The 24,996-nt window shown below is 62.7% G+C and overlaps 2 protein-coding genes across 5 annotated transcripts in view; one reads left to right on the forward strand and one right to left on the reverse strand.

Moving 5' to 3' along the window:
* Positions 1-2,535, forward strand: part of DGCR6L (DiGeorge syndrome critical region gene 6 like) — a 3,455-nt gene extending 920 nt beyond the window's left edge. Inside the window, exons 2-4 of the mRNA XM_072801933.1 lie at positions 344-608; positions 1,419-1,559; positions 1,981-2,535. Of these exons, the coding sequence (XP_072658034.1) occupies positions 344-608; positions 1,419-1,559; positions 1,981-2,064 (490 nt within the window). The 3' untranslated portion in view covers positions 2,065-2,535. The remainder of the gene's footprint in view (positions 1-343; positions 609-1,418; positions 1,560-1,980) is intronic.
* A 456-nt stretch (positions 2,536-2,991) lies between these two features.
* Positions 2,992-24,388, reverse strand: PRODH (proline dehydrogenase 1). 4 transcript variants are annotated; one of them, XM_072803467.1, is made up of 14 exons: positions 24,101-24,388; positions 19,393-19,601; positions 14,554-14,588; positions 14,060-14,209; positions 12,491-12,555; positions 12,173-12,289; positions 11,694-11,773; positions 10,910-10,991; positions 9,469-9,561; positions 9,236-9,382; positions 8,275-8,450; positions 7,099-7,197; positions 3,661-3,749; positions 2,992-3,582 (listed from the first exon to the last, which is right to left on the reverse strand). In XM_072803467.1, exons 1-14 carry the CDS (start codon positions 24,371-24,373, stop codon positions 3,395-3,397), a joined length of 1,803 nt encoding a protein of 600 aa, XP_072659568.1. In that variant the 5' UTR covers positions 24,374-24,388; the 3' UTR covers positions 2,992-3,394. The 4 variants fall into 4 exon arrangements, with proteins under 4 accessions (XP_072659568.1, XP_072659567.1, XP_072659570.1 ...); XM_072803466.1 differs by having other exon boundaries at positions 10,910-11,003; XM_072803469.1 differs by lacking the exon at positions 24,101-24,388 and adding an exon at positions 23,351-23,735 and having other exon boundaries at positions 10,910-11,003.
* Between the last annotated feature and the right edge of the window lie 608 nt (positions 24,389-24,996).

Genomic DNA, 24,996 nt, shown 5'->3' on the forward strand with positions numbered 1-24,996 from the left:
CCCTCCTTTTCCGGAGGTTGCCTGGGTGGTGTCCTGGACATCTCAGTGAACACCCCCTGGGTGATGGGCAGCTCACACCCAGGACTACTGGCCTGTGGCCATCCAAGCCCAGAAGCCTCCAGACTACAGTCTCCTACTCTTCTTGGTCTTCTGAGCACTGGCTGCAGCTGTGGCCCCACCCCCCATGCCAGCCTGTCCTGTCTCACCCTCCCGTGTTGCCTTGTACCCTCCAGAGTCCCCTAGATCCTCGCTGCTGGAGAAAGGCTCTGCCCTGAGTATGGGCAAGACTGGGTGGGCTAGGGTACTAGACATCCCCTAGAACTTCACCCAGCTTCTAGTGCAGGGCTTCAGGTGGGCTGGGTCATCAGGCAGGGCTTCACGTCTGCCCCTTGGCCTGGCTGCCCCATGGTGGGACAGCCAGGATAGGTGCCAAGGCAAGAAGTGTTCCCTGCCCCCCTCCATCTTGCCCATCACCACCTACTGGACTTCTCTGGTCTCCTCTCCTAGTGCTCAGGCAGGCGCTGCGACAGAAGCACCAGGAAGCCCAGCAGGCCTGCCGACCCCACAACTTGCCCGTGCTCCAGGCAGCTCAGCAGCGTGAGCTGGAGGTGAGGGTGTGGGCTGGGTGGGTACCACTTGGGCTCTGCTGACTAGGCTGCGGTGAAGAGGGCTTAGGGCGCTTTGGGAGCTGCTGGTTGCTCTGGGCCTCAGCTTGGGTGGGTCATTGGAAGCCTGAAGAGTCCCCAAATGTGGCTCTTTACTGTGGGAGTTGGGATGTGGCAGGACCAAGTGGAGAGTGTGTGACCCCCCCGCCCCCCCCTTGCTTCCCAGGACTGTAGCTCCTCAAAGGGCTGGGCCTGTTCAGGGCAATGGTGGGATGAGGGGACCAGCCAGCAGAGGTCCATCCTGTTCCCAGGATGCTCAGGACCACCAGGAGACCCGTATGTAACCAAGAAGCCATGGGTGGTGGGGGGTGCATGGAAAGACTTCTGCAGGGTCCCAAGCAGCCCAGGGCCAGGGTGCACAAGGAAGAGGTACTTAGCTGGGATCAGCTGGCAGCTCCAGGGGGAGGGAATATATACAAAGGCCCAGAGACGGTTGGCAACTTGATAGTAAACGGAAGTAGACCTGGCATCTGGCCAGCTCATGTGGCCCCAAGCAGTCCTTTCTGGGCAAGGTCTGGACAGCAAAGGGAGGACACCTGGCTGGAGGTCCAGATGGGAGAGCATCCCCATGGGGCAGCTGAGGCTTTCTGCAGGGCTCAGTGTGGCAGAGAAGGGAGCAGTCTGGGTGCAGTAAGGGCACCGTCAGTGATCTTGGAATGGGGACCAGGCTGGAGGAAGTGGCAGCCCACCAATGTGTGTGAGGCAGTGTGTGATGAGCAGGGGGCTGAGCCCTGAGCCGCCCTCCCCGTACAGGCTGTGGAGCACCGAATCCGTGAGGAGCAGCGGGCAATGGACCAGAAGATTGTCCTAGAGCTGGACCGGAAGGTAGCAGACCAGCAGAGCACACTGGAGAAGGCAGGGGTTGCTGGCTTCTATGTGACCACCAACCCACAGGTCAGTGCCTCAGTCCTGCCCTGGCACAGCCCAGGGGATGCTGGTTCCCAAAGGCCCAATTCCCTTTGGGGTTTTATCCATGAGGGGGGACCGCGCGGGGGGAGGAATTAGTAAGGCAGGTCCCACTGCCTCCGCCCACAGGAGGGCGAGCCAGCTGGCTGTGGGAGCATCGTTCACTTTCTCCAGGCCTGCTGCTCACAGGGCCCTCACTGGTCCTCCCTGTGCGCTGAGCCAGGGCAGTGGCAGGCCTTGGTGCGGGGTGATGTCCCTGCTTCTGTCCCTTTCTGGCCAGCTGTGGCCAGGATTCACTGGAAGTCAGTCCCATGGGTTCCTTGCCTGGCACTCTCGGGAAACGGGGCTCCTGCCAGGACAGGAGAGACCGGTGTCATTCTGGTCTCACAGTAGCCCTTCTGCATTCCAGGAGCTGACACTGCAGATGAACCTGTTGGAACTCATCAGGAAGCTGCAACAGAGGGGCTGCCAGGCGGGCAAGACAGCCTTGTGATCAGCTGGGGTCTCTGCCAGTTACCCGCTGCCCGTCACACCTGAGAGACACCTCTGTCTCTCTGTCACCGCAAGCAGCAGGAAGCTGAGTGGAACTTGTCCTCCTGACACCTGGCCACCACCTTCCCAGCTGCCTGCAGGAGAGGTCGACCCTCTGCGGAGAGGCCAAGTGGACCCTGGCGGTCAGTACCTGTCACCCACCTTTGTCTGAAGCTAGGATGGTGGTAAAGGGAAGAGCGGGTCTGCTCTGCTGGCTGTCCGCCTCAGACCTCAGGGGACAGTGGAGTTGGAGGTCCTAGCACCTTCTCACTCCACTGGGCACATCCTCACCTCTGCCATGCCCCAGATTTCATGCTTGTTCTGGTGTCAGCCCCTCCCTTGGCAGGTGCAGCCCCCTAAATAAGTGGGAGACAGTCCAAGGCCCAAGGCCTGTGTGGCCCAGAGAAATAAAGGTACCTCAGTGTAGCCTGCATGTGGCTTGTGTGATAGCTCTGTGGTACCTGCCATGACAGGGCCCTCACCTGGTAGCTCCACGGCCTACGGAGGAACCAGCAGATGTCCCCAGGCACTAGGACCACATCTAGGCCGCTCGGGGAGCCTGGAAGTGCGTGGGCAGCCAGGAGTCTGCTTCTGTCAGAGCAGCAGAAAGGCTCTGGGGTGGAGAAGCGCCAGGCCCACCCCTAGGAACATCCTGCCTGCACTGGTCTGAGCCCAGGGACCCTGCTGTCATCCTGGGGTGCGAGTTTCCAGCACCCCGCGTAGCCTAATCTGTGATACAGCCTGAAGGGAGGTATGGGTGGGTCTGCCCCACCCATGGTGGGCCAGGCCCCAGGGACACATGGTGCCAGAGGGGCAGAGCCATCAGGGCCACTCCATCTTTGATGCTGATCCCACGGGAAGGCACGAGAGAGCACTGCAGGCATGAAGCTGAGGGCTGCAGCAGTACTGGTTTATTGACCTGGTCAGCTTCCTAGCCTGGCAGCTGCCCACCTGTGGGGCTTAGGGTGTGGGCTGGGTGAACCCTGGCTTACAGGGTGGTCCTTGGGGTCCAGGTTCATGGGAGCAGGCAGAGAGAAGGGTCATGCTCACTGTGGAAAGGCACTCCTTCCTGACAGTTCGCAGTAGCTCTGGCAGGCACCAGAACCCCCCTGCGTGCCCACATCCCGAGCAAGAGCATGGAGGCCACTTCCAGCAGGTCTCACAGTCTTGGGCATAAAAAGGTGAATCCACGTGAGGCTGGGGTTGGGCTAAGGCTATGGCATTGGGCTGGGGGCCCTGGGAAGGGCTGGAGGTCAAGTCTGAAGGTGGGTGACGCCAGTTGCCCACGAACGCTAGGCTGGACGGTGGAAGAGGCTGCCTGTGCGGATCCTCCGCTTGAGCTCCTGCCACAGCAGCTGCCGCTCCCGCCAGGCGCCCTTCATGACGCTGCTGTTCTCCAGGGCACGCCGGGATAGGTAGGGCAGCACATCCATCACAGGGCCATAAGGCACATACTTGTACACAGGAAACCCGGCCTGGCCTGGACACAGGCAGGAGCAGTGAGTCCCAGCCCTGGACACCCCCACCCTGTTCCCTGTTCCCCAGAGGCCTGGCTCACCTAGTGGGAAGCTGATCTGGTCACACATGCCCAGTAGCTGTCCAAAGTACACCTGGCGATCGGCAGGGTACAGGCCAAGCTCCTCCATCCTATAGACAGATGAGGTGGCAGGTGAGCCCCTGCCCCAGTGCCACTCCCAGATTCTCAAGCATATAATTTAACCTCCATCCCTTGCTGTCTGGGGCACAGGTGTAGGCTCTGTGCCGCCCAAACCCCTGCCCTGCTGGTTCCCACCTCAGCCCGTGGCCACCAAGTTCTCCTCCCCCTCCCTCCTCTCCACCCTGACCTCTGTTCTGGTGCCCTGCCCAGCAAGGCAAGCCTACCCCAAGGTGTGGCCTGGGGAGGCTCTCAGAGGGGCCCCCCCCCCCCCGGCCCTTCCTGAGCCCCTCTGCTTCAGGGACACATCCCCAGTGTCTCCCTCCCACCGGGTCTCTTGTCCTCCCCTTGCTGGCTGCTCCGCCCTGTAGAGCAGCACCAGCCCCTGGAGGCTATGGATTCTTTACAATAGTCAGCTGGTCTACACTGAGATGGGCTGCAGGTACTGAACACACGTGGAATTTTGAATTCCATATCAAACTGGAAAAAAGAATGCATTTTTCCGAAATACTGAATACAGGTAATATTTTGGGTGTTCTTTGTGTGGCTAACGGAACATTGCTATAGTGCTCAGATGTTGGGGTGGGTGGCCCACCCAACTCTGTCGGGCGTCCTTTCCTGTCCTCATACCTCCCCACTCACAGGATCTTACCAAAATTCCCAGGGTTTAAAATGTCTACTGGCTGAGGATTCCCACATTTTTACCTCCAGCTTCCTATATCCACGTGTCTGCACCAGCGCTCTGAAACCTCCCCTTGTCCTTCCACCTCCAGGCATGTTCAGCCTGAGTCCTTCTCATCCCTACGCAGGCTGCCGGCCCAGGAGTGTGCACCCCTGGCTCTCAGAGCATTGAGGACACCTCGCCCTGGCATGAGGGTCATCCCACTGGCCCTTTCCCTCCTTCCCTCAGAGTCTGGCTCCAATGTGGGGGCCACACAGTCTAAAGCAGGCCACAGTCTCTACCATGTTGCTCTGGTCTCCAGTATCTCCGTCCCCCGCTGGAACACGAACCCTATTAAAGCAGGGCTGCCACACTACTGCTGCCCTTCTGACCTCTGGTGGTGGGACATTCCAGTGGCTCCTGCAATGACCGCTGCTAACCACTCTCCACACCCTCTGCCCTGTGACTGCAACTTTGTCCAGCACATGGGGCCCTCCACCTGCCATCTGGGCTAGGCCTCCGGACTTCTTTGGCCATAAGGACAAGAGCAAATATGATGTGGGCAGAGGCTTGCCCTCTCCAGGGCTTCTGGAAGCCCGAGACCACCATGTGGCAAAGCCCGGCCTGTCAGAAATTGGACATGTGATGCAGTCCCCTTTGCTGCCCCTGCCAATGAATGAAGCCATTTAGGGCCAGTCAGGCTTTAGCTGACCACAGATGCAAGACAAACCCACAGAATATACTGCGGTTCAGGTCTCTTGAGTTGTGAGTTGGTTTGCCACTCGGCCAAAGCTGACATAGGCTATCAGACTGAGATCCCTGGTGTGGCGTTAGAGACCCGTGCTGCTTCCTCGGGGAAGGCGAGCCCCAGCCGCTGCGGGCTCCCCGGCCCCCTGAGCAGGAGCAGGGAGCTATGCGGGCTGAGCCTTTGCTGTGACATCCGTGGAGCGGTACTTGGGAGCCTGGCACGGCCCCCGGGGGCGATGAGAGCGCTCGGCTGGCACTCGAGCCGGGGGAAAGCTGTGTCCAGGGCTGGGGGCCGCCCCTGCTAAGATGGTGAAGATACACAGCTCTTGGTGGGAAGGTTCAGAAGACAGGAGAAAGGGAGCCCTTCTGAGGGCAGGTTCTGACTTAGTTGCACTGCTCTCCGCGTGACTGGTGTCTGAGTGAGTGGACTACCTGTGATCCCCGCTGGCGGCCCACCGAAGCTGCTGAGTTCGTAACTGAGACCCGGGAAGTGGGCACCGTCCACACCGCTGACCCCCACGGGGGCCTGCACTGTGCAGGGGCGCAGCTTCCCAGCTGCTCTGCCAGGGGCAGGGGAGGCTCTTGGTGTACACCGTCTAGTGGTAGTGGAGGACCCTGGTGCCCGAGGGGTTCAAGCTTTGATCAAATCTCCATCACAGAGTAGTATTTTTAAGTCTAAGGGAAAACCAGGTTTTAGGATTTGCAACTTAATCAGGTATCTGTTTTAAAAGTCAGGCTACAACTAATTTTTTTGTTTCTGCACTGAACACAGAAGGTGCTCCTGACCCTGTGACATCCGGTGACAAGGACAGGGCATCCGAGGCAGGAAATGAGCACCTGGGAAGTCCCTAGGGATGGAGGAAAACAGAACAGTCCTGTCCAGCTGGGATGCCACTCGGCCCCCCAGCCGTCCCAGGGAAACAGCCACACCACCCTGGCGGGGACTCTTGCAAGGGAGCCTCGCCAGTCTGCATTCGGCCTAGGTGGCACTGGTGGCCTCGGTGCTCCTGTCCTCACCCTGATGGCCGTGGCCACTGTGCATTAGAAATCATGCTTGTCAGCTATAGTTTCAGGCTGTGAAAAAGCTGTGCGGTCACAAGTGGAGAGTAAGTGCCGCGTCCCCGAACAAGTGTGGAGCGACCAGTGTCAGCTCATCAGGAGGCACCCTGAAGGCACCCAGTCTGGCTGCGCCCCGCTCCGGCTGCACCCTGCCCCGGCTGCTCCATCGCCCCTTCCCGAAGCCTGGCTCAGCCCCAAGCCTTGAGCACCCTGCTCTGCTCCTGGGAGAGGCAAGGGCCGGGAAGGCCGCTGCCGCTATGCTGGGGGCCTCAAGCCCAGGAAGGTGGCAACCGGGGTAGACAGAATTGCCCCCACGTGGTGCTGCCTGGGTTAGGACAGAAAACACAACAGGGGGATGACACTGAGGTATTCGTGAATTTACCTCACCTTATTCCTCTATCTGACTTGTCTGGATTCTACCAAAGTTTTGCTCCACAGGGCAGGCATTTAAAGAGAAAACAGACTATATTAAATTCTAAATGCAGTTTAAAGCATTGAAAGAAATTCTTATGAGTCAGGTGACGTGCCAGCCACCTCCTGAGGGTGGCCCACATTACACGCTGCACTTGGGCATGGCAATAAGCTATTTAAATCACCTAATGAAACCTGGTTTTCGAATTCACAACTTCAATAAAGCAGGTACTAATTTTAAAAACCAAAGTAACTGCCGGCAGCCTTTTCTACTGCAGCGCCAAGGCCACTCGGACCTGGGAGGCAGGGGCCCGCAGGACACCAAAGCTGCCGCTCCAGGTCGCCGCCCAAGGTTACCCTGCGAATACCACCACGTCTGGCAGGTCGCGGCACGTGCTTCCACGGCACTCATCCCAAGCCCCTCCCCGGCTGGAGAGCACCAGACTGCTAGAGGGGGTGCCTACCTGCGCAGCGTGAAGTGAACCGTGTCTTCATTGTGGGAGGCCACCATCACTTTGGCCTTGCTGTTGTGCTTCAGCTCCTCCAGGACATAGTTGAGGCACCTGAGGGGAGTGCCACATGAGCCCCCACCTGCAGAGGCCACAGACAGGCCCAGGGCCATCCAGCAGGCCCATTCCTCCCAAGCATGGCCACAGCGGTGGGACCAGGGCTACACCTGTCACTCCTCAGCACCTCTTAGGCAGGAAAGCAAACAGCAGCTCCTGGGCTAGATGTGCAGCAGGGGACCAGCTGGGGCAAGTCCCAGTGCCCCAGGCACCCGTGACTCCTGCGACTTCACTTCTGGGAAGCGGTCCCCAAGGAAGTGAAAGGCCTGGGGGGCGGAGTGAGGATGCTACCGTTTGGCAGTGACGGTGTATGTCCTCGGACCCAGCGACTCCGCGGCCCGGAACGTGCCACAACTGTGTCCTTGCCCGTGAGTGCACGGGGGCAAGGTAGGTGCCGAGCCACTGCTAGAATGACCTGACGGCGAACCACCCAGAGCTCACAGAGATGGGCACCCTGCTGGCTGTTGGGTTCACGCCTCAGGCCTGCACGTGACACAGGAGAATCCAGATGGGTGTCACGTGGAGAAGCAAGGGCACAAGGGGTGCATGATGCCAGGGCTGGCGTGAGTACACACCTGGCACACCGGGGAGCTCTGGGAAAGCAGCAGGGCGCTGCCGGCAGGGGGCAGGAGCCAGGGCGGGCAGACACCCACTCCTGGTGGTGTCTCCTGGAGAGAGAGCACGGGCTCTGCATGTGCTGCTGCACGAGCGTCAGCAAGGCCAACAGACCAGAAGCAGGTGCACAAGAGCTGACGACTGTACCACGAAAGGCAGGAGGCTGCTCGGGGCATCTCCCTGGTCCTGGGTGTGCACGGGAGCTGGCGGGGGACCTGGGCCAGTTTAGATTTATTCAGTAGACTTTTCTGTACTAAAAATGCACCTTAATAGTTCTGGGAAAGGGTAGACCAAAAGCAGAGGAGATCATCAGTTCCGGCCTCAAGCATTATGTTGGTCCTACGGAGGCTTCTGACTCGCAGGCCTGCCCCGTCTTCAGATGGGGGTCACATGGGGTGGGTTCCAGCAGCCCTGCCCAGGAAGCCACGAAGCCCTGAGGGCCCAGGAGGGCTGGCGCACCTGTGGTACATGGCATTGGTGGCCTCGTACGTAGGGTTGATGGGGTCCTCGTAGCCGATCTCTGCGGCACGGGTACGTTCCTGGGCCATGTAGGCACCACGCACTAGCTTGGCCCCAAAGCACCAGCCTTCACGGCGAGCCAGCTCCACGTCCAGGGTGACGTTGTCATAGGCGTCCTGTGGGACCAGGGCCGCAAGTTGACGATGACCAGGATGATGCCCCCCTGGCCTGTGTCCCCTAAGACCCAGGTGCCCCCAGGGTACAGTCAACCGTGAGACCCCAGGGCCAGCAGGAGCTGCCTAGCCTGCAGGGGCTTAGTGGGGCTGAGAGACAAGCACAGGTAAGGAAGGCCTGTTGACCTGTCTCTAAGAAACGAGGATTCCTCTGTGTGGCCTGGGACAACCTGGGGACAACCTGCCAGGGGCCAGTCTAGGTTGCCAGCAGCCACGGCAGGCTCCAGGGTCTCCTCAGACTGACTGGGGGGCAGGGGTCCTGCATGCTCGGGACACCGGCCCGGATCCCACGCCGTGTCCTCCAAATACCTGCCTGATCCCGGAACAGCCCAGCCCAGGTCTGTGCTCGCTGATCCCACCCTGAAGGACCCCAGGCTCCCTGAGGTACATGCCAAATTCTGAGCAAGTCTTTGGGGGGGGGAGGGGTATCAGTGCATTCATCGGATCCTCAGAGGGACCCAAATTAAAAAGTGGCTGGAAAAACCCGTGACCTGTGAGGCCTTCGGCATGCGGGGATTACAGCACATGCAGCGGACTGTACAAAGGCCCCCCCGCCTCCCTCCTACCCCTTCTACACCCCAGCTGGGACCGGAGGCCCACAGAAGGGGCCGGCACACAGCTGGTGACAGGGTCCTGGGCCTTTCTTCCTGCTCGAGGCCTCCTCCCCAGCACCAGCAGGCCTCGAGGGAGGCCGGCAGCAGGCAGCAGGCAGCAGGCAGGGCCGGTACCTTGAGGTAGCACTGGTACGTGTTGAATATGAGCGGCTTCTCCACGTTGAACTTGCGCTGCATTTCCAGCGTCAGGCGGCTGATGGCCGGCTGGAAGTACGTCTGCTCGGCGTCCACCATCAGCCGCACGCCCATCTCGGCAGCTTTCTAAGAGGTGCAGGGGGGGACGGGGGTTCGACTGGGGTCCGGTAAGCCAGGCACCCCCCTCTCTGGGCACGCTCAGGGTCCTCGACCTTGGCCAGGATGTCCATCCTCTGCAGCATCCTCGTCATCTGCAGCTCTTCCTCCTCAGTAAACCGTGACAGCAGAGGCTCCAGCTGTCCTGTCTGGGGCGGCGTGTGGTCAGGCTGCAGCCGGGCTTCAAGACCGTACCTGCCCGAAGGGCAGCCCCCTGCCCCGTGTGCAGGGCCCACCAACACCCAGGGCATGGTCCCCAGGACCAGCAAGGCCACCTCATCCCCACCGCCCCCCTTCCCTGTTTTTTAGTAAAGATCAGTGCCCTGCCCCGAGGCCACATGGTACCCCAGAACGTCACTGCCAGCCACCACCCTCTGACTCACAGGGCTAGCCGCCGCAGGTCAGGCCTGCACCGAGGTGTCTGCTCCCACAGCCTCCCCAGGACCCTTGCAGGACATCCCCCTCCTGCCCCCAGACAATGGTAAGGAAGTAACCCTTGACCCGTCCAATCACCCAGGACTCAGCTCCCAGCAAGGAGAGGGCTCAGAGGAAGAACTGCGTCTACAGGCAGGTGGGGACAGCTCGCAGCAGGGACAGAGGCACCATCCCCAGACGGTGGCCTTCCCCTGAAGGCTCGTACAGCACCGGGCCCCATGCCCATGCTAGCGCCACATGCCCACTAACACCTGCCCAGGGCATTCCTGGAGGGGCCTTAAGCTTGCCCCTCTGCTGGCCCTGTGTCTCAGTTGGGGGATGGGCCCTCAGTCCACTGGGGCCAGATGCTTGTGGAAGGCACGGTTGGCGGGATGTTTCCCCAAGGTGCTTCTGCTGCTGCTTTACAGCCCAGCCTGAGGGGGGTTTTCAAACAGGGTGCAGAGTCCTGGCACCTCCCACAGGCAAGAGGGACAGCGGGGAGGGGGCTCATTCCTCTCCCCTTGAACACAGGCTGGCCTGGCGATTTGCTTTTCACACACACAACTGGGCCCAGGTGACGCTATGGGACACGTGAGGCTAGGCTGGAAAAGGTGCTTCCGCCTGGCTTGGGCGGGGTGGGCACGACACTCACCCTGGGAACCCAGGCGCCGCATGGTGAGGAAGCCCTGCCCCACAGTCAGCACCACCCGCCGGCTGTGTGAGCAGGGCCCCTGCACAATGACCCTAGGCCCCGCCACCCTCCGAGAACCGCAAGGGAACCAGAGCTACCACCACCAGCTGGGCCCCGGCAGTCCCGAACCGCGCCGGCGGTAATAGGATTACTGCCATTTCAGGCCACCGAGGTTTGGGATGGCCCGGCATGCGCAGGTAGATGACATGGGTCTCTGTGCCCCTCTGTGGGGCACTCGGGGATCTGTCCTCTTCCCCCCGGACCATAGGGTGCTGTGCGGCCAGGAAGGACAGTGCTCCCTGCCAGCCGTGGCCCCAGGGTAAGGGACAGGGAACATTCCCTTCTCAGCCCTGCACCCCGATGAGACAGGGCTCAGGGGCGAGGGGTGCCACCTGCATGTTAGGAACCACCAGGTGCTTGGAGAGCTCGGTCCTGCTGTCGATGAGGCTGTTCCAGTCCAGCAGGTCCAGGGTGCTGCGGGAGAAGCTGCATGAGCACAGGGGCGCTAGGGTCTATGGAGGGGGGCAGTCCCCACACCAGCCCACACCTTAAAAGGGCACCCCAAGCCCAACTCCCACAGAGCCCGCCTCGGTGTTCAGTTCCGAAAGACAAATAAAATGTTCACGTTGTCCTCTGTTTACAAAATGGAAACCTAAACCACAACATTCTTGCAGTGGGGTGGCGGGGGCTGTTACAAACCCAGGGTAAACAGCAAGAACAGCGTGGGCCATGGCAGGCCTGGGAAAGAGCCAAACGTGGGAGGCCCCGCGTGTGAAGGGGCAGCTTCTGCAGCCCAGGGGCCCTGGTGACCTCAGTCCCCTCGGGACCTCAGCTGCCATGACCCTCCTGCCTGCCACACGGGTCCCAGGAAGGGCTGAGTGTGGCACACTTACTCCAGGACCCAAATAATTCTGTGAGCAGCGCTGCCAGCCCAGGGGCGCTCCCACCCAGCTGTAGTCCTGCCTGGCCCTGGCCTAGCCGCAGCCCCGGCCGTGCGGACCCCGGCACCCTGTCAACTCCCGCTGTGTGTCAGGGAAAAGGCCCTTCGGCACTGTCACCCCAGGCCCATGCTCTCCAGGAGGGCACCCAGGACTGGGAGAAGCCCGGGGGCTCTGCAGGAACCAGAGCTGAATCGGGGTAGATGCTCCTGAATTCCCAGCTCGGGGCCACGCTTACCCAGACACGCCCAGGGTCTCCGCAGTGAACCAGTTCTCAATCTCCGTCCTGGAGGCGATGCCCATCTTTGCCACACTTTCCTTGAGAAGTGAGAAGGTGCCAGTCCTGGGGACCTGCCCTAGTCCCGTTCACTAACACTCCCTGTTCCCCCGGAACGTCCGTGTTGCTCTTTTGGCCTTATTACAGCATTAGGGCGAACGGGATACAGTTCGGGTTTGTGTTTCTGCTTCACAGACAGGTCTATTCCTTCCTGTCCCTAATGCCGCTTCCCAGACCCAGAGCTCTGCAGCACCCTGTCACCTGCAGGGCAAGCCTCCCCCTTCACCAACCCCCCCCCAGCGTGTCCTTCCCAACGGACCCCAGCCGCCACAGGGGGTGCTGGGAGCCTCTGGGAACCCACCCCAAACACTACCTGGCCAGTCCTCCCCGAGCCCCTCGGTGCCCACCCACTCACACCCACCGGGGCAAGGCTGTCCCACCTGTAGCACAGCCACCTCCAACTTGGTATCCATGGCAGCCAGACCAGTCTTCCCTTGCTCTGCAGCCATTTGGTGAAAGAATCGTCTCCACTTGGTCAGCACGTCTGAGAACTGCAGCTGCAAGTGCAGGCCTGAGCCACCGTCTGGTGCGTGCCCAGCTTCCCACCCCTGCAGAGACTCTGGGGCCCCCCCGGGTCCAGCTGGTACCCAGCTCCCAACACCAAGGTGCCAACACAGGAGCTTTCACTTCATGCTCACTGCATGAGGCTCAGCCAAGTTCTTACAAACTCTCTGCAGGCAGAAGGTTCTAGCACTTACCAGAAACTGAGGTCTCCCCAGCGCAGTGAGCTTGATGGCTGAGAAGCCATCATCACTGGCTCCGCCTGTCGGAAGCCACAGGAAGAACCATTAGGGCTCCAGACAGGAACGGGGAGGACCAGGAGCCTGTGCCCAGAATCTGTACTCGAGGCAGACACGTCTCGCCAGATGTGGGACAGACTGCAAAGGGCCGGCAGGGACCCTCTTCTACCGATGGCCGACAGCACACAAGGTCCCAGCTCTTCCTTTCAGATGGGCCCGAGCCCTCCGGGGAGCCCTGAATGACCCGCTGCCACCTGCTGCCGTATCTCCTCCCTTCCCCACCGGCCCTCCCAGGGGCCGCAGGGGCGCTACCCCCCACCCCCACCCCCACCCCCGCGGGCCTTCTGCTCCCAGCTCCCTCCCTCCCTGGGGGCAGCTCTAAGTGGCAGCTCGCAATCTCGGGCTCAGGTGGGTGGCCCCAGGAGCCCCTGCCAGCTCCCCCGCCGCCCGCCCTGAACAGGAGGGGAGAGCCCACCAAGGAGCCATATATCCTGGCCGGTGGCTAACCACAGCGTCCCTCCTACGGAGCCCATAAGCACACACGCTCAGGGCGGCTTGGGACACCCCAAGGGGCGGGAACAGGCAGCTTGGCGGGGCTCGTTAGCATGGATCCAGGAGGGCGGTGGCCAGAGTAGCCGACGAACGGCCCTTCTATCCCTGCCTCGTGTCCTCTCCCATGCCACCCACCAGCACCCCAGGCTGCCCAAGGCGAGGGCAGGGGCGGGGGGATAGGGCTCACAGAACACAGAGACTCCCAACACGGCAGAAGGTGGAGCACAGAAGGCCCCAACCGCCCCCCGCTCCTCCCCCCCAGAAACCCACGACCTGTCTTCAGGTCTGTGACCTTCACTCCGGGCACAGCAGGCCCGGAGGCGGGGAGGCGGCCCTTTCTCTGGCCCCCCAAGGCCAAGTGTCCCCCTGACCACCTGCTGTCTCCCCAGCACGGCTCTCAGAAGGCAGCTTCTGAGCACCACCCACTCCCACCCCTTCCAGGGTTCAGAAGGTACAAAGTTCCCTATTGGAAGGCTGCTGGGGCCCCATGGGGAGGGGTGGGGGCTGCACTGTGGCTGGGGAGGCCCCGGAGACTCCAGGGCACAGAGGCCCACCTGAGTCGCCTCCCCCGGTGGGCACTCCACCCGGAGGCAGCTGGGTGGGGAGGCCTCCGTGGCACCGGCTCCCGGAGCGGCACAGCCACGGGCAAGGCGAGGGCCCAGCGTGGCTAGGCTCGAGCCCCGGATCCTGGCGGGGGGCCGCTCAGCCTGCGGACGGCCTTCCTGAGGTTCACGTCTGGGCACTGGTGTCCAGGAGGAGGCGCCCGGCTCCTTCGGCAGGGGCTGGACTCAGGCGTGACCCCGGGGTGACCCGAGCCCACGTGTGGCTCCGCGTCACTCGCGGTCAACCCCATGGCTGTCTGGGCCACCCGGAGAGCCTGGACTCACTTCCGCCGTGAGCACGTCTGCGCACAGGGCTCAGCCCCCACCCCAGCCCCGCCGGCAGGCGCACAGCCAGCAAGGAGCCGGGCCCCACCTGAGGCCTCGATGCAGCGCAGGAACGTCTCCATGTGGCTGTCACACTTGGCTTCACTGGCATAGAAGTAGGTGCGGGCACTGATGACACCGTCCCTGCGGTCTCCGAAGGCCGGGTGGGCCTGGTACTGCCTCTCCCTCTTACTCGTACCTAGAGGCGCAGGCACGTGGCCTGAGCACGCAGGCTCCCGCCCAACGCTGGGCAAGCGCGGGGCCTCCCGGGCGGCCGCGGGCCTGCTCCCGCCCCGTGCTGCCCACCGCTCCCCGCCCTCCCCTGGCTGAGCCCTCGTCACAGGCCGGGCCCACCAGGGCCAGGGCACCAGGCCCCCGACAGGGCCCCGCGGATGCCAGCCGACCTGGAGCAACGGCCTGGAGGCTTCCAGGGAGAAGCCGTGTGGGCACAAGTCTGGGCCCCCGAACCCGGGTCTCCCTGAGCAGGGGTGGGGGGACGAGCGCAGAGAGCGTTCGTTCCCGGGGGGCCTCCTCTTAACTCACCACTGCCCTCCCTCTCGACAGCCGATGTACAGGACCTGCAGGAAGGAAGGAGCGGTGACGGCCTGCAGGTGACAGGCAGGTGACAGGCAGGTTCCCTCTCGCAGTCAGGGGCGGAGGAAGCCAGGGGCTGAGCCCGAGGGCCGGCCAGGGTGCCTCCCGCGCCCCCTCCCTCGGCACCCACCCCGCCTGCAGGGTCACCGCCCCTCACACCCCACCTGGCCCAGCGGCCCTGGCCCCCAGCCCCGGGGGGAGCGCGAGGAGTGAGTCCACCCAGGCGGCAGCCCCAGGCACGGAGCAGGTGCTCCTTCCGAGGGGAAGTCGGAGCCCGGGCCAGGCGGGGCCCACAAGGCGAGGACCCGGGCGGCCACACGCACAAAATGCCCAGAGTTGAGGAGCAAGGGCCCTGCCCTGTTCTGTGCCCCCTACATGCAGGCGCCTCCCACCGCCAGGAGCCCCAGGTCGGGCTCCGGGCTCCTGCCAGGTGCAGCTAGCTCCACCCCTAGCCACCGCCCCCAGCGTCAGGCCCCATTCCTACCCCAGAGGCGAATCTTCCAAGAAACAACCAGCATTTTTCTTTAAAATGCAAGCTCCCCCTCCCCGCCCCGCCCGGTCTCCCATTACACCGAAATAATAGCCTCCCAAGCCTCAGGAGAAGCCGGTGAGGCCGCCTGAGGCCACGGTGGCCTCTGCCCCGCCCTCAGGCTCAGCCCAGCCACCCCCGCCTCCCCGCAGTCCCGGGGCTGGGCCCTCGCCACCTGCCGCCCCGCCACCCGGACCTGCTAGAATCGCAGCAGCCCCCACCCCCGAGTGCGCCTGCCGTCTAGGACAGCACCCTATCACGCACCCTATCACGGCTAAGCCTGCCCAGACGAAGGGCCCTGGCCACACTCCCCGGCCTGGGGGTGGCAGTCCAGCGGCTTCCCGACCCAGCTACCACAGAAAGAGCTCAGCCAAAGCCCCACAGCTATCCTGTGAGCTCCCAAACGCTTGGGCCCCTTGGGGCTCCTGAGGCTCCACTCACATTTCGCAGAAGGACAGCAATTTCCCCAACCCCCCTCCCAGGGCGCCTGAGGCAGAGATGAAGCCGGTGACACTGCTGGGAGGTAACCCCACCTGGTGGCCTCAAGCCGAGTCAAAGAGCCACGCCGGCTTTCATCCCCGGCTCCTCCAAGTCTGGGGCTGCGGGCCACCCTCCAGGAGTCCCTCCTTTGGGCCCTAGCTCTTGTGCCACCCCAGGGCCTGTATCTGGCAACTCTGAGCCAGGATGCCCAGGTCAGGACCTGGACGGCCCAGTAGTCAGGCCAGTCCACAGGGGCTGGGGCTCCATCCACATAGTGCTGCCCAGCCCACAAGGCCCCATCCTGGGGACAGGGGACAGGAGCCACGTCATGGCCACTAGACATGTGTGCTCGATGTACAGAAGAGGGTGTCACAGTGCGACAATATCTGACTGTAACATGAAGGAGGGGGTTAGCCCTACACACGGCGTCCCCACTGGGAACCAGGAGCTGCCTCAGGCTGGGGCCCAGGTACAACCAGGCAAAAGCATCACTCAGGCCTCACCATCCGCAACAAGGTGCCGATGAGACCCCTCGGTCACCTGCAGCCCACCTCTCATCGGCAAGGAGAGTGGCTCCTGGGGACTCGGGCCTCCCTTGTAACCACACAGCCGTGGCTCAGAGTGACAAGAGTATCCACCTCCAAGGTGCCCGCCGGGCAGGCCGCATTCCATTCACAGGGGAAATCATTATCTAAAAGGCCCCCTGGGGCCCAGCACGGTGTAAGGTGGCTCAACATTTCCACGGCCGGCCTGTCCACCCTGTCCACCCTCCGGGCCCCAGCTGGGCTCCACAGGTGAAGGCAGCACAGGCCACCCCTTCCTGGCTGCCAGCAGGCCCAGCGGCAGGACGCAGGGGCTGTGGCTACTTCCATCCCTGAGCCTCCTGGGCACAGAGCAGACAGGAGCCCTGTAGCAGTGACTAAGCGGAGGAACCGGGTGGGCCGCGCCGCCGCGTGCTCAGGGCCCAGCGGCCTCCAAGCAGACGGCAGCACGAGGGCCGAGGCTCACACTCAACCAGGCCTGGCGGGTGGGTCACGAGAGACAAAGACGGCAGCTGCCAGGTGCAGTGGAGCAGCGTCATCGGTGGGGAAAGGAAGGGAGTGCCCTGTGCGCACACACGTGCACAGCCCCGGACCTGGAAGGGCGAAGAGAGTGTGCCCCGGGGGCAGAGGGCAGAAGCACGTGAGCACCAGGGCTGCCGAGGCGGCAGGAAGCCCCAACCATCCCCTAGGCCGCCTCCAAACTCAGCTCGCTGCTCCGGAGGATGTGTTGACTGGACGCCTTTTAGGAAAAAGCAGAAAGTGAGGGGAGCCCTGGCCAGCTCTGCCCTGGGGGCAATGCGGGAAGCCCAGTGGAGCTCACTCCCACCTGCACACCCACCTCCCTGGCGCCCCAGGCAGCACCCGGCCAGCTGCCAGCACCCCGGGCTCCACCTCCAGCCGTCCCTGTGTCTGCATAGTCGAGACACCTACCTGCCGTACGCACTGTCCCTGGGTGTTCTCATCACAGCCCACCATTGGGAGGTGCCCTAGCCCCCTATCTCACAGCTCTCAGACTGCTGGGGAGACCCCATTGGGCTCCTCTCCTAGAAGCCCCAGCTTCTGCCTTCCATCAGGTATTGCGGGACACACGGTCCCACCCAGCCCTCTCCCTCCAGCACCTACAGCCTCCCATCTCCTGCTTGCTACCCCAGGGAACCCTTCCTGGGCCCCCTCCTCAGACCCTCGGGAGGCCTGCTGGCAGCCCCGTGCATTCGGACGCCTCCATCCTTTCTGTCCTCATATGGTTATGCCAGGGCAGGCTCGGCACTACCTGTACCCTCCCTTGCCCAACTCGTGTGACCTTAGGGGCAGTGGCCCCTGTACCACTCCCCAGAGCAGGGTCCGTGGGCCTCGTGACAAGATTAGCGAGACAGACTTCTGCCCCCTGCCCCCAGGACGCAGAAGCAGTCTCTGCAGGGCGGTGGGGTGCGTGGGGGCTGCATATTGGAGCCTTCCCTGAGCAAGAACACCCGGTAAGCCGGGCAGGCAATTTGACAGCGTAGATGTTCAACCAGCACCTGCAAGCCTGGCTCTGCCCCCTCAGCCCAGGCCTCTCCAAAGGCACTGGGCCACGGGGCAGCAGAGCCAGCCACGAGGCTTTGACACCTGCCACTGACATCGGCTGGAGTCCCCATGTTAGGATGGGAGGGACCACCACTCACATGCCAAAGCCCACCAAGCAGAGCTCCTCACAGCATCAGGGTGGCCCTGGGGCACGGCTCCTCGGCACCAGGCACCATGCCCGGGCAAGGCCGGCCCACCTCCCAGGGTTCCCCCTGCAGGACAGGCGGGAAGCCAGCCAGATCACCCTGGGAAAGGAATCTTCCTGCCAGAGGGAGAAAATCTCATTGTGAAACCACTCAGCCCTCAACCCAGCAGGGCCACAGAGCCCATTAGTCATTCAACAGGCAGCCCCACTGAGGGCCGCCCCACGAGGACTACACAGAGGGGTGCCAAGCTGGAGGACCCCGCCTTTCAGACAGCAAATGGCCGGGCAGGGGCTGGGCTCCGCAGGCCAATCCGCTGCTGCTGCTGCTGCTGCTGCTTGGCTTGGACATTCCGTTCCCAAGGCAGGAGCCTCGGGTCATGCCTTTCCTCCTCCCCTCCCCTCCCCTCTCATTGGCAGGCCAGAGCAAACACCCCAGTCTCAGACAGGGCAGGCTACTCAGCAGGCCTGTCCCCACTAAGGGTCCCAGATGCAAGCAAGGGTGCAGCTACCAGCGTGAGAACGAGGCATTCTGCACAGAAAGGGCTGGTGTTGCCTGCATCTCCTGTGCGGTTACCTCCCCAGGAAGCAGAGGGTGACCTTGTTGTCTAATTTTGTTCCCTGGCCCAGAAGGGTGAGTCAGGGAGGTGCCCATCTGTCCCAGAGAACAGGCCCTGCAGCAAGTTGGTGACCTCGGGAGGAGACCCCAGGCCAGCCTGCCACACTGACCCCTGGACTCACCAGAGCCCACCTGCTGATTTGAAAACCCTCCCAGAAGGGGTAGCTGTTGGGTCGGCGTCTGTCTGCGGCTCAGGTCATGACCCCGGGGTCCTGGGATTGAGCCCCTCATCGGGCTCCCTGCTCAGCGGGGCATCTGCTTCTCCCTCTCCCTCGGTCCCTCCCCCACCCTGCTCATTCTCTCTCTCTCTCTCTCTCTCTCTCTCTAATAAAGTCTTTTTTAAAAAAAGAAGAGAAAACCTTCCAGGAGCGAGGCAAGGTGGGGCAGGTTAGCGATCCCCCAGATGAGATGCTCTGGAACAGGAAGCCAGAGCACCTCCTACACCAGGTGCAGCAAACATTGTTCGTGGACACTCAGGTAGCATCATCGGCCTCCAGCTTCGTGGCCTGTACGGCACCTGCCGTAGCTATCAACTCTGCCCACCCCCAACCCCGAGCAAAAGTGATTTGACTTTCATGTACTTTTCCGTGTCACACAGTATCATTCTCGTTTTGTTTCAACCAGTTATAAAAAAGTCCCAGCCACTCTCAGCCTGCAGACCACACAAAACCTGGCAGGCGGGCCACACTGGGCTGTGGACCACAGTGGCCATCCCCGATCCCGGCCCCTCCTCCGGCCTGGCGCACACAGGGAGCCCGGACGTGCCCTTCGCACAGAGCAAAAGTGCAAGCACCCCAGAGAGAGCCCGGGGAGCAGGCTGACCAAGCTCCCCCAGCCCGGGGCCTCGGCCCAGCCCCGCCCCGCTGGCCCAGGACGCTCTGGGGTTCCGGGCAGATGCCCAGGGAGGCCTTACTCCATCTCCTTGCGCTCGGCCTCCTCGGGGCTCAGATCCTCCTCCACCCCATAGTCCAAGATGGAGCCCACTCCGAATGCCCTGTTGTGCTGGATCACGGGCCGGATGGACTCCTGGTCCTCGCCGGCCACAAACTGCCCGTAGAAGGTCATCTTCATCAGCTTTTCAAACAGCCTTTGCCCCAGAAGCCTCCTGGTGAGATGGAGCAGCTGAAAGGCAGAAGGAAAGGGTTGTCCCGGCCACCCCGGCTCCCCTGTCCCCAGCAGGACACCCCTGCTCCCCCGCCCCCTTCGCTCCAACCGTAGAGCCTTGACACTGTCCCCAGGGCCAACCCCGACTCTGGCCTTGGTTTACCAGTGGGCACCACCAGCAGCAGCTGGTTTCTCAGCTCGTAGCTACTGTGACTCCACTCCTCACGTAGGGCAGAGGTCCACAGAGGTCCCAGTGCCCCCATTGCCCCCCTGCCCCCAACACCACTCACCTCCCTGCCCTGCATGCTCACGGGTGACCCCAGAGGCACAGAGCGGGTGCCTGACCACCACTCGGTGGATACAGAAATGAACAGCAAGTCTCTCTGGGAACAGCAGCGGGTGAGTTCATCGTAACATTCTCTGTATCCATACTTGCTGGGTTATGCCAGGTAGGAGGAGGATTTGGTACAACTTTCTAGCAGGCGAGCACCCAGATTTTTCAATGTTTTGTTCACTGCTTATTCCAAGTCCCTAAAACAGTGCCTGGCAAGGGGCCGGCCCTCCAGTGGTTGCCGAGCAGATGAACACACGCGGAAATTCAGATGGAGTCTGACTTCAGCTACAGTAAACCTTAGGCTAACAATAAGCCAGGTGACCATCTTCAAGGTCTGGGAGATGAGAGCCCATCGTGGGACCAGTGGATTTAGGACAGTCCATCCGGGGCCTTAGCAGACCTACAGCTCAAGTGGACGTGCCCCTGAGGAAGACAGCTGCCCATAAACCACTCAGCTTTCTCCTCCAACCACACTGCCACATACCCAATTTCTGCCATCATTCGTCCCCAAAGTCCTGAGCCTCTGCTTTGGGCCTGGTACAATTCTAGGATAAGAACGAGTTCACATCTGGGGATCCCTGGGTGGCTCAGCGGTTTAGCTTCTGCCTTTGGCCCAGCGCGTGATCCTGGGGTCCCGGGATCGAGTCCCACATCGGGGTCCCTGCAGGAAGCCTGCTTCTCCCTCTGCCTGTGTTTCTGCCCCTCTCTCTCTCTCTCTCTGTGTGTCTCAGGAATAAATCAATAAAATCTTAAAAAAAAAAAAAAAAGAAGGAGTTCACATCCTATAGGGGAGACCTCGAAGGAGCAAGCCACCTCCATGGAGTGGTTCAGAACAGGGTGAGGGAGTGACAGGTGGGAGATGTTTGCTAACTCAGATCCAGAGAGGGGGGCTTGCCAGGGCATGGGGGTGGCACAGAGCTCCTGCAGCAGGAAAGGCCAGGCCAGGAAGGAATGAGGACAGCAGAGTCCCCTGGGGCTGCAAGGGATGGCTGCTGGGGGGGCACATCTGCCATCTGTGTAGGAATTCCTGTGTCCACTGTCCCCGGCACTCAGCTCCAAGACAGAAAAAGCCTGAGGTCTGTCAAGCCTAATGGATAACAGAACCCTTTTCTGAGGAACATCTCTTGGGATCAGGCCTTCAGGGAACAATCCCTAGTCTAAGCAGAAGTATGAGCAAATCAAACACCTGCATCCCCAAACCAACCCTGAGCAGCCCCACACTGGCCTAAAGGCAGACCCGCCCATAATCGCAGGCTGGGACTTGGCAGAGATGCCTCAGGAGCCCACCTGAGGTCACCGGGGGGCATCCCAAGGCCACGGGTCTCCGGGCCATCCCCTCTGCCTTGCCACTGCCTCTCTGCAGCACCTGGCTTCATGGCATCTCACTGTTTTTATAAAGTGGATGAGAAATGGAAAATAAAAGGCCAACTCAGGAGAACGGGACAGGCTGCCTTGGCCCTACGCAGCCCAGGCCAGAAGTCAGGGAATCCATGGGCCAGAGCACCCCTGCCAGAGGAAAAGCTGGATCTTGATTATATCAAAGATTTCACCCCACTGGTAGGTGGAGCAGAATCGGACTCCTGAAAACCATTATCTGGCTCTGGACAACCCCTGCCGTCGTACATGTCAGTTCTGGGAACTCAGAAATCCCCACATGTGGAAACAGGCCCGTCATCTACTCTCGGGCCAGCAAATTTTCCTGTGCAGGGCCACATGGTAAATCATGCAGGCTGTGTGGGCCACACGGTCGCAGTCGTAACCACTCAACCTGCTGGTGAAGCATGAAAGCAGCCACAGCCAATGCTAATCAAAGAAGCAGGAGCAAGGCAAACACTGGAATTTGGCCCAGGGCATCCCTGGGCTGGTAACCTCCAGTACACCCGGCATTTCACAGGAACCACCTCCCCAAGGAGAGGCGGGGCTCGGAGGGAATGGCAGGGAAGGCCACTCAGGTCACCGAGCCAGTCACTCACCCTCTCACTCTGGCAAAGGGAAGCCAGCCCATCAAGAGGGCTATGGAAGCACATGGGGCAGGGCTGGCCGATCTGAAGCTAACTGCAGAGCAAAGCCACCCCTTGAAAAACACCCCCGGCATCAGGTGTACCCCTGGGTGGCACAGCCTGAAATGAGGGCAGGCCCCACTCTGCCCCAGGTGGGGGCATTCTCAGTGGGTTTGGAAACTTGCACCAGGAACACATATACTGGTTTTCACTGTAAAAGACTCAAACAGATGTGTGCAGAGCAAGGAGGGGTGAGGCCAGTTCCCTGTCCTCCCTGTCCCCCAAGGTCACCATCCTGTCCCCGTCCTCATTACCCCCTTCTGCACTGGCTTACACCCAAGCACAGAAGCCTTTCTCGTGGAACACGTGGGCTTCCTAAACCCTTGTCTTCTGGCAAGGAAGGGATCCCACTGGGTCCCAAACCAGTACAGCAGCTCAAACAGGGCTGCTTCAGGCGGACACTCCCTAGGAACAGGTTTGACGATCGCCGCTGCCACCAGGTGCTGCTCAGACCCGCACTGTTGAGCAGAAGGAATTTTCACAACAGGCCAGAGAACAAAGTGAGTAAGTACTGGTCCTGCTGAGCAGCCCACAGCCCTGCAGCCTGGCCTCCGCCCCGTCTCCTCCAGGGCCAGGCACTGAGGCCCCTGACCCCAGTGTAACCACTAGTAATGCTGTGGCCTAACAAGCCCCACAGGGAGCACACGTCAGTGGGCTCCTGGCGGCATCCCCGGGGCCAAGCCTCCCCACACCTCCAGGTACCCACGGTGGTCCCCGCACTGCAGTGCTTTCTGGCATTGGGCAGTGGTCACCTACAGGACCCCACGGTCCCCAGGTCTGCTGGCTCCTCCCCTGGCTTTGCTCTCAGGGCTGAGACCAGACAAACATGGCCTGGATGGCTCCAAGCCTTCACTCCTCCCTTCCAGCCGCATGGCTGCACCAGTCCTGCCCTGACATCCCAGTCCCACACAGCCGACCCATGAGGCCCCAGCTGCCCGAGCCAGGACCCTGTCCGTGTCCTCCACAGAGACCTTGCGGCAGCTACTCCCTCCCGGGTCATCCCCATGCCCCAGCTGGCTCCTCCCTCCTGACCCCTGCTCCTCCAGGATGTGCTGCTCCTTTCAGGCTGCCCCTCAGACACTGGTGCTTCCCAGCCTTCACCCCCCACCAGGTGCCCTGACCCCTGAGGGTCCCTTTCCACCGTCCTCTCCAGTTGGCCTGGGCGCTCCAGAGCCACAAATTTACCACAGGGCATCCGCGTCTACCACAAACACAGATGGCTTCCCAGAAGCTTCCACATCGCCAGCTCTGCCCCTCCTCCTCCTCATTTCCTTTTCACTCCTGCCACTATCAGTGCCAGGGTGCATCTGAGTAGAACCCGTGGAGAGAGCCCCCGTGCAACACTCCGCTGGCCTCACAGTGCCCTCACTCACCGAGTCCGGCCTGGTGGGCCTGCACCCTCAGCTGCCAGCACCGTGGTCTCGCCTTCACCTAGGGCTGCAGGTGCCTTGGTCCAGCCCCCCAGCCCCCCAGCTCCCCCAGCGCCCAAGGGAGGCGGCACCACCCGCTCAGCACAGTCTCACTCGAGCAATGAACACCTCCGGCATGAAAAGCCTTCCAGACCCTCAGCACCAGCAGCTGCACCCTGCAAGCTGTTCCCAGGATCACCCTGAAACAGCCGTCTTCTCTGTACGTCCAGACTGACACTGGCTAAGACACTGTTCTGCTTTTTACTTCCCCAGAGCCCTCAAGGCGTTTCACAAGTTACTATGTTGGACTAATACAAGTAACTCGCGTGGCTTCCCATTTTCCCCAACATCCAGTGGCCGTGCCTAGCGAGCTCCCTCCTAAGCCGCCACTTCGGAGAACTCCGGGTTCCCAGGCCATGACCCTCCAACACCTCCAAGGCATCCCTTCAGGCAGCACTGGGAAGCGCTCCGTTTAGACTTCAGGTGACAACGTCGCATGGCTGCGGGCGGCCGTAGCTTAAACATTCAGAAGCCGGTCTTGATCTTTAGTCGGTCACGCCCCGGCTGCAAGCGATGCTCAAGTGGCCCCCGCTTTCCAGTAACGCTTCCCGGAGCCCACGGAGCCCACGGAGGGGCCCACGGAGGGGCCCGCGCCCCGCCCCGCCGCGCCCCCGCCCCCCGCCGCCCGCCGCCCGCCGCCCGCCGCCCGCACACCTGCTCGTGGTGCGCCAGCAGCCAGGGCGAGGCGCACAGGCGCAGCACCAGCCAGCCGCGCACCAGCTCCCCGCTGCGCCGGCTGCGGTACGCCTCCCGGGGGCTCCCGAAGTCCACGACCGGCAGCGGCGGCCGCGCGGCCTCGGCCGCCCCGCAGCCCGGCGCCGCCCCCCGGCCCGCGGCAGGCTGCTCCCGGGCGGCGGGCGCGGTGGACAGCGGGGCGGCGCGGGCGGGGCCGGAGCGCAGCGCGGACACCAGGCGCCTCGCAGCCATGGCGGGCCGGACGCCGCTCCGCCGCCGCCCAAGTACCCGCCGCGCGCCCCGCCCCGCCCCGCCCCGGGACGCGCCCCCAGGGCTCCCGCCCCCCGACGCCCCGCCCCGCCGCGCCCCTCCTCGGGAGCCCCGCCCCGGGACGCGCCCCCAACGGCTCCCGCCCCCCGAGGCCCCGCCCCGCCCCACCCCGCCCCGCCGCGCCCCGGGACGCGCCCCCAGGGCTCCCGCCCCCCGACGCCCCGCCCCGCCGCGCCCCGCCCCCTCCTCGGGAGCCCCCCCCACCGCCCCAGGGCGCGCGCCCCCAACGGTCCCCTCCCTCCCCGCCAGCGGCTCCCTCCCTTCCCCCGAGGCCCCGCCCCGCCCCTCCCCTCCTCGGGAGCCCCCCCACCGCCCCAGGGCGCGCGCCCCCAACGGTCCCCTCCCTCCCCGCCAGCGGCTCCCTCCCTCCCCCCGAGGCCCCGCCCCGCCCCTCCCCTCCTCGGGAGCCCCCCCCACCGCCCCAGGGCGCGCGCCCCCAGCGGTCCGCTCCCTCCCCGCCAGCGGCTCCCTCCCTTCCCCCGAGGCCCCGCCCCGCCCCTCCCCTCCTCGGGAATCCCCCGCCCCGGGACGCGCGCCCCCAGCGG

The sequence above is a fragment of the Canis lupus genome, chromosome 27 (genome assembly GCF_048164855.1).
Source record: "Canis lupus baileyi chromosome 27, mCanLup2.hap1, whole genome shotgun sequence".
NCBI lineage: Eukaryota > Metazoa > Chordata > Mammalia > Carnivora > Canidae > Canis > Canis lupus.

Coding starts and splice junctions, on each gene's coding strand:
- PRODH (XM_072803466.1), bottom strand. CDS start 24,373: ATGGCTGCGAGGCGCCTGGTGTCCGCGCTGCGCTCCGGCCCCGCCCGC. Junction 8,451..9,235: donor CGTACCAGTGCTACCTCAAG/GTACCGGCCCTG, acceptor CTGGTCCCACAG/GACGCCTATGACAACGTCAC. Junction 3,750..7,098: donor GTTCACTTCACGCTGCGCAG/GTAGGCACCCCC, acceptor ATCTGTCTATAG/GATGGAGGAGCTTGGCCTGT.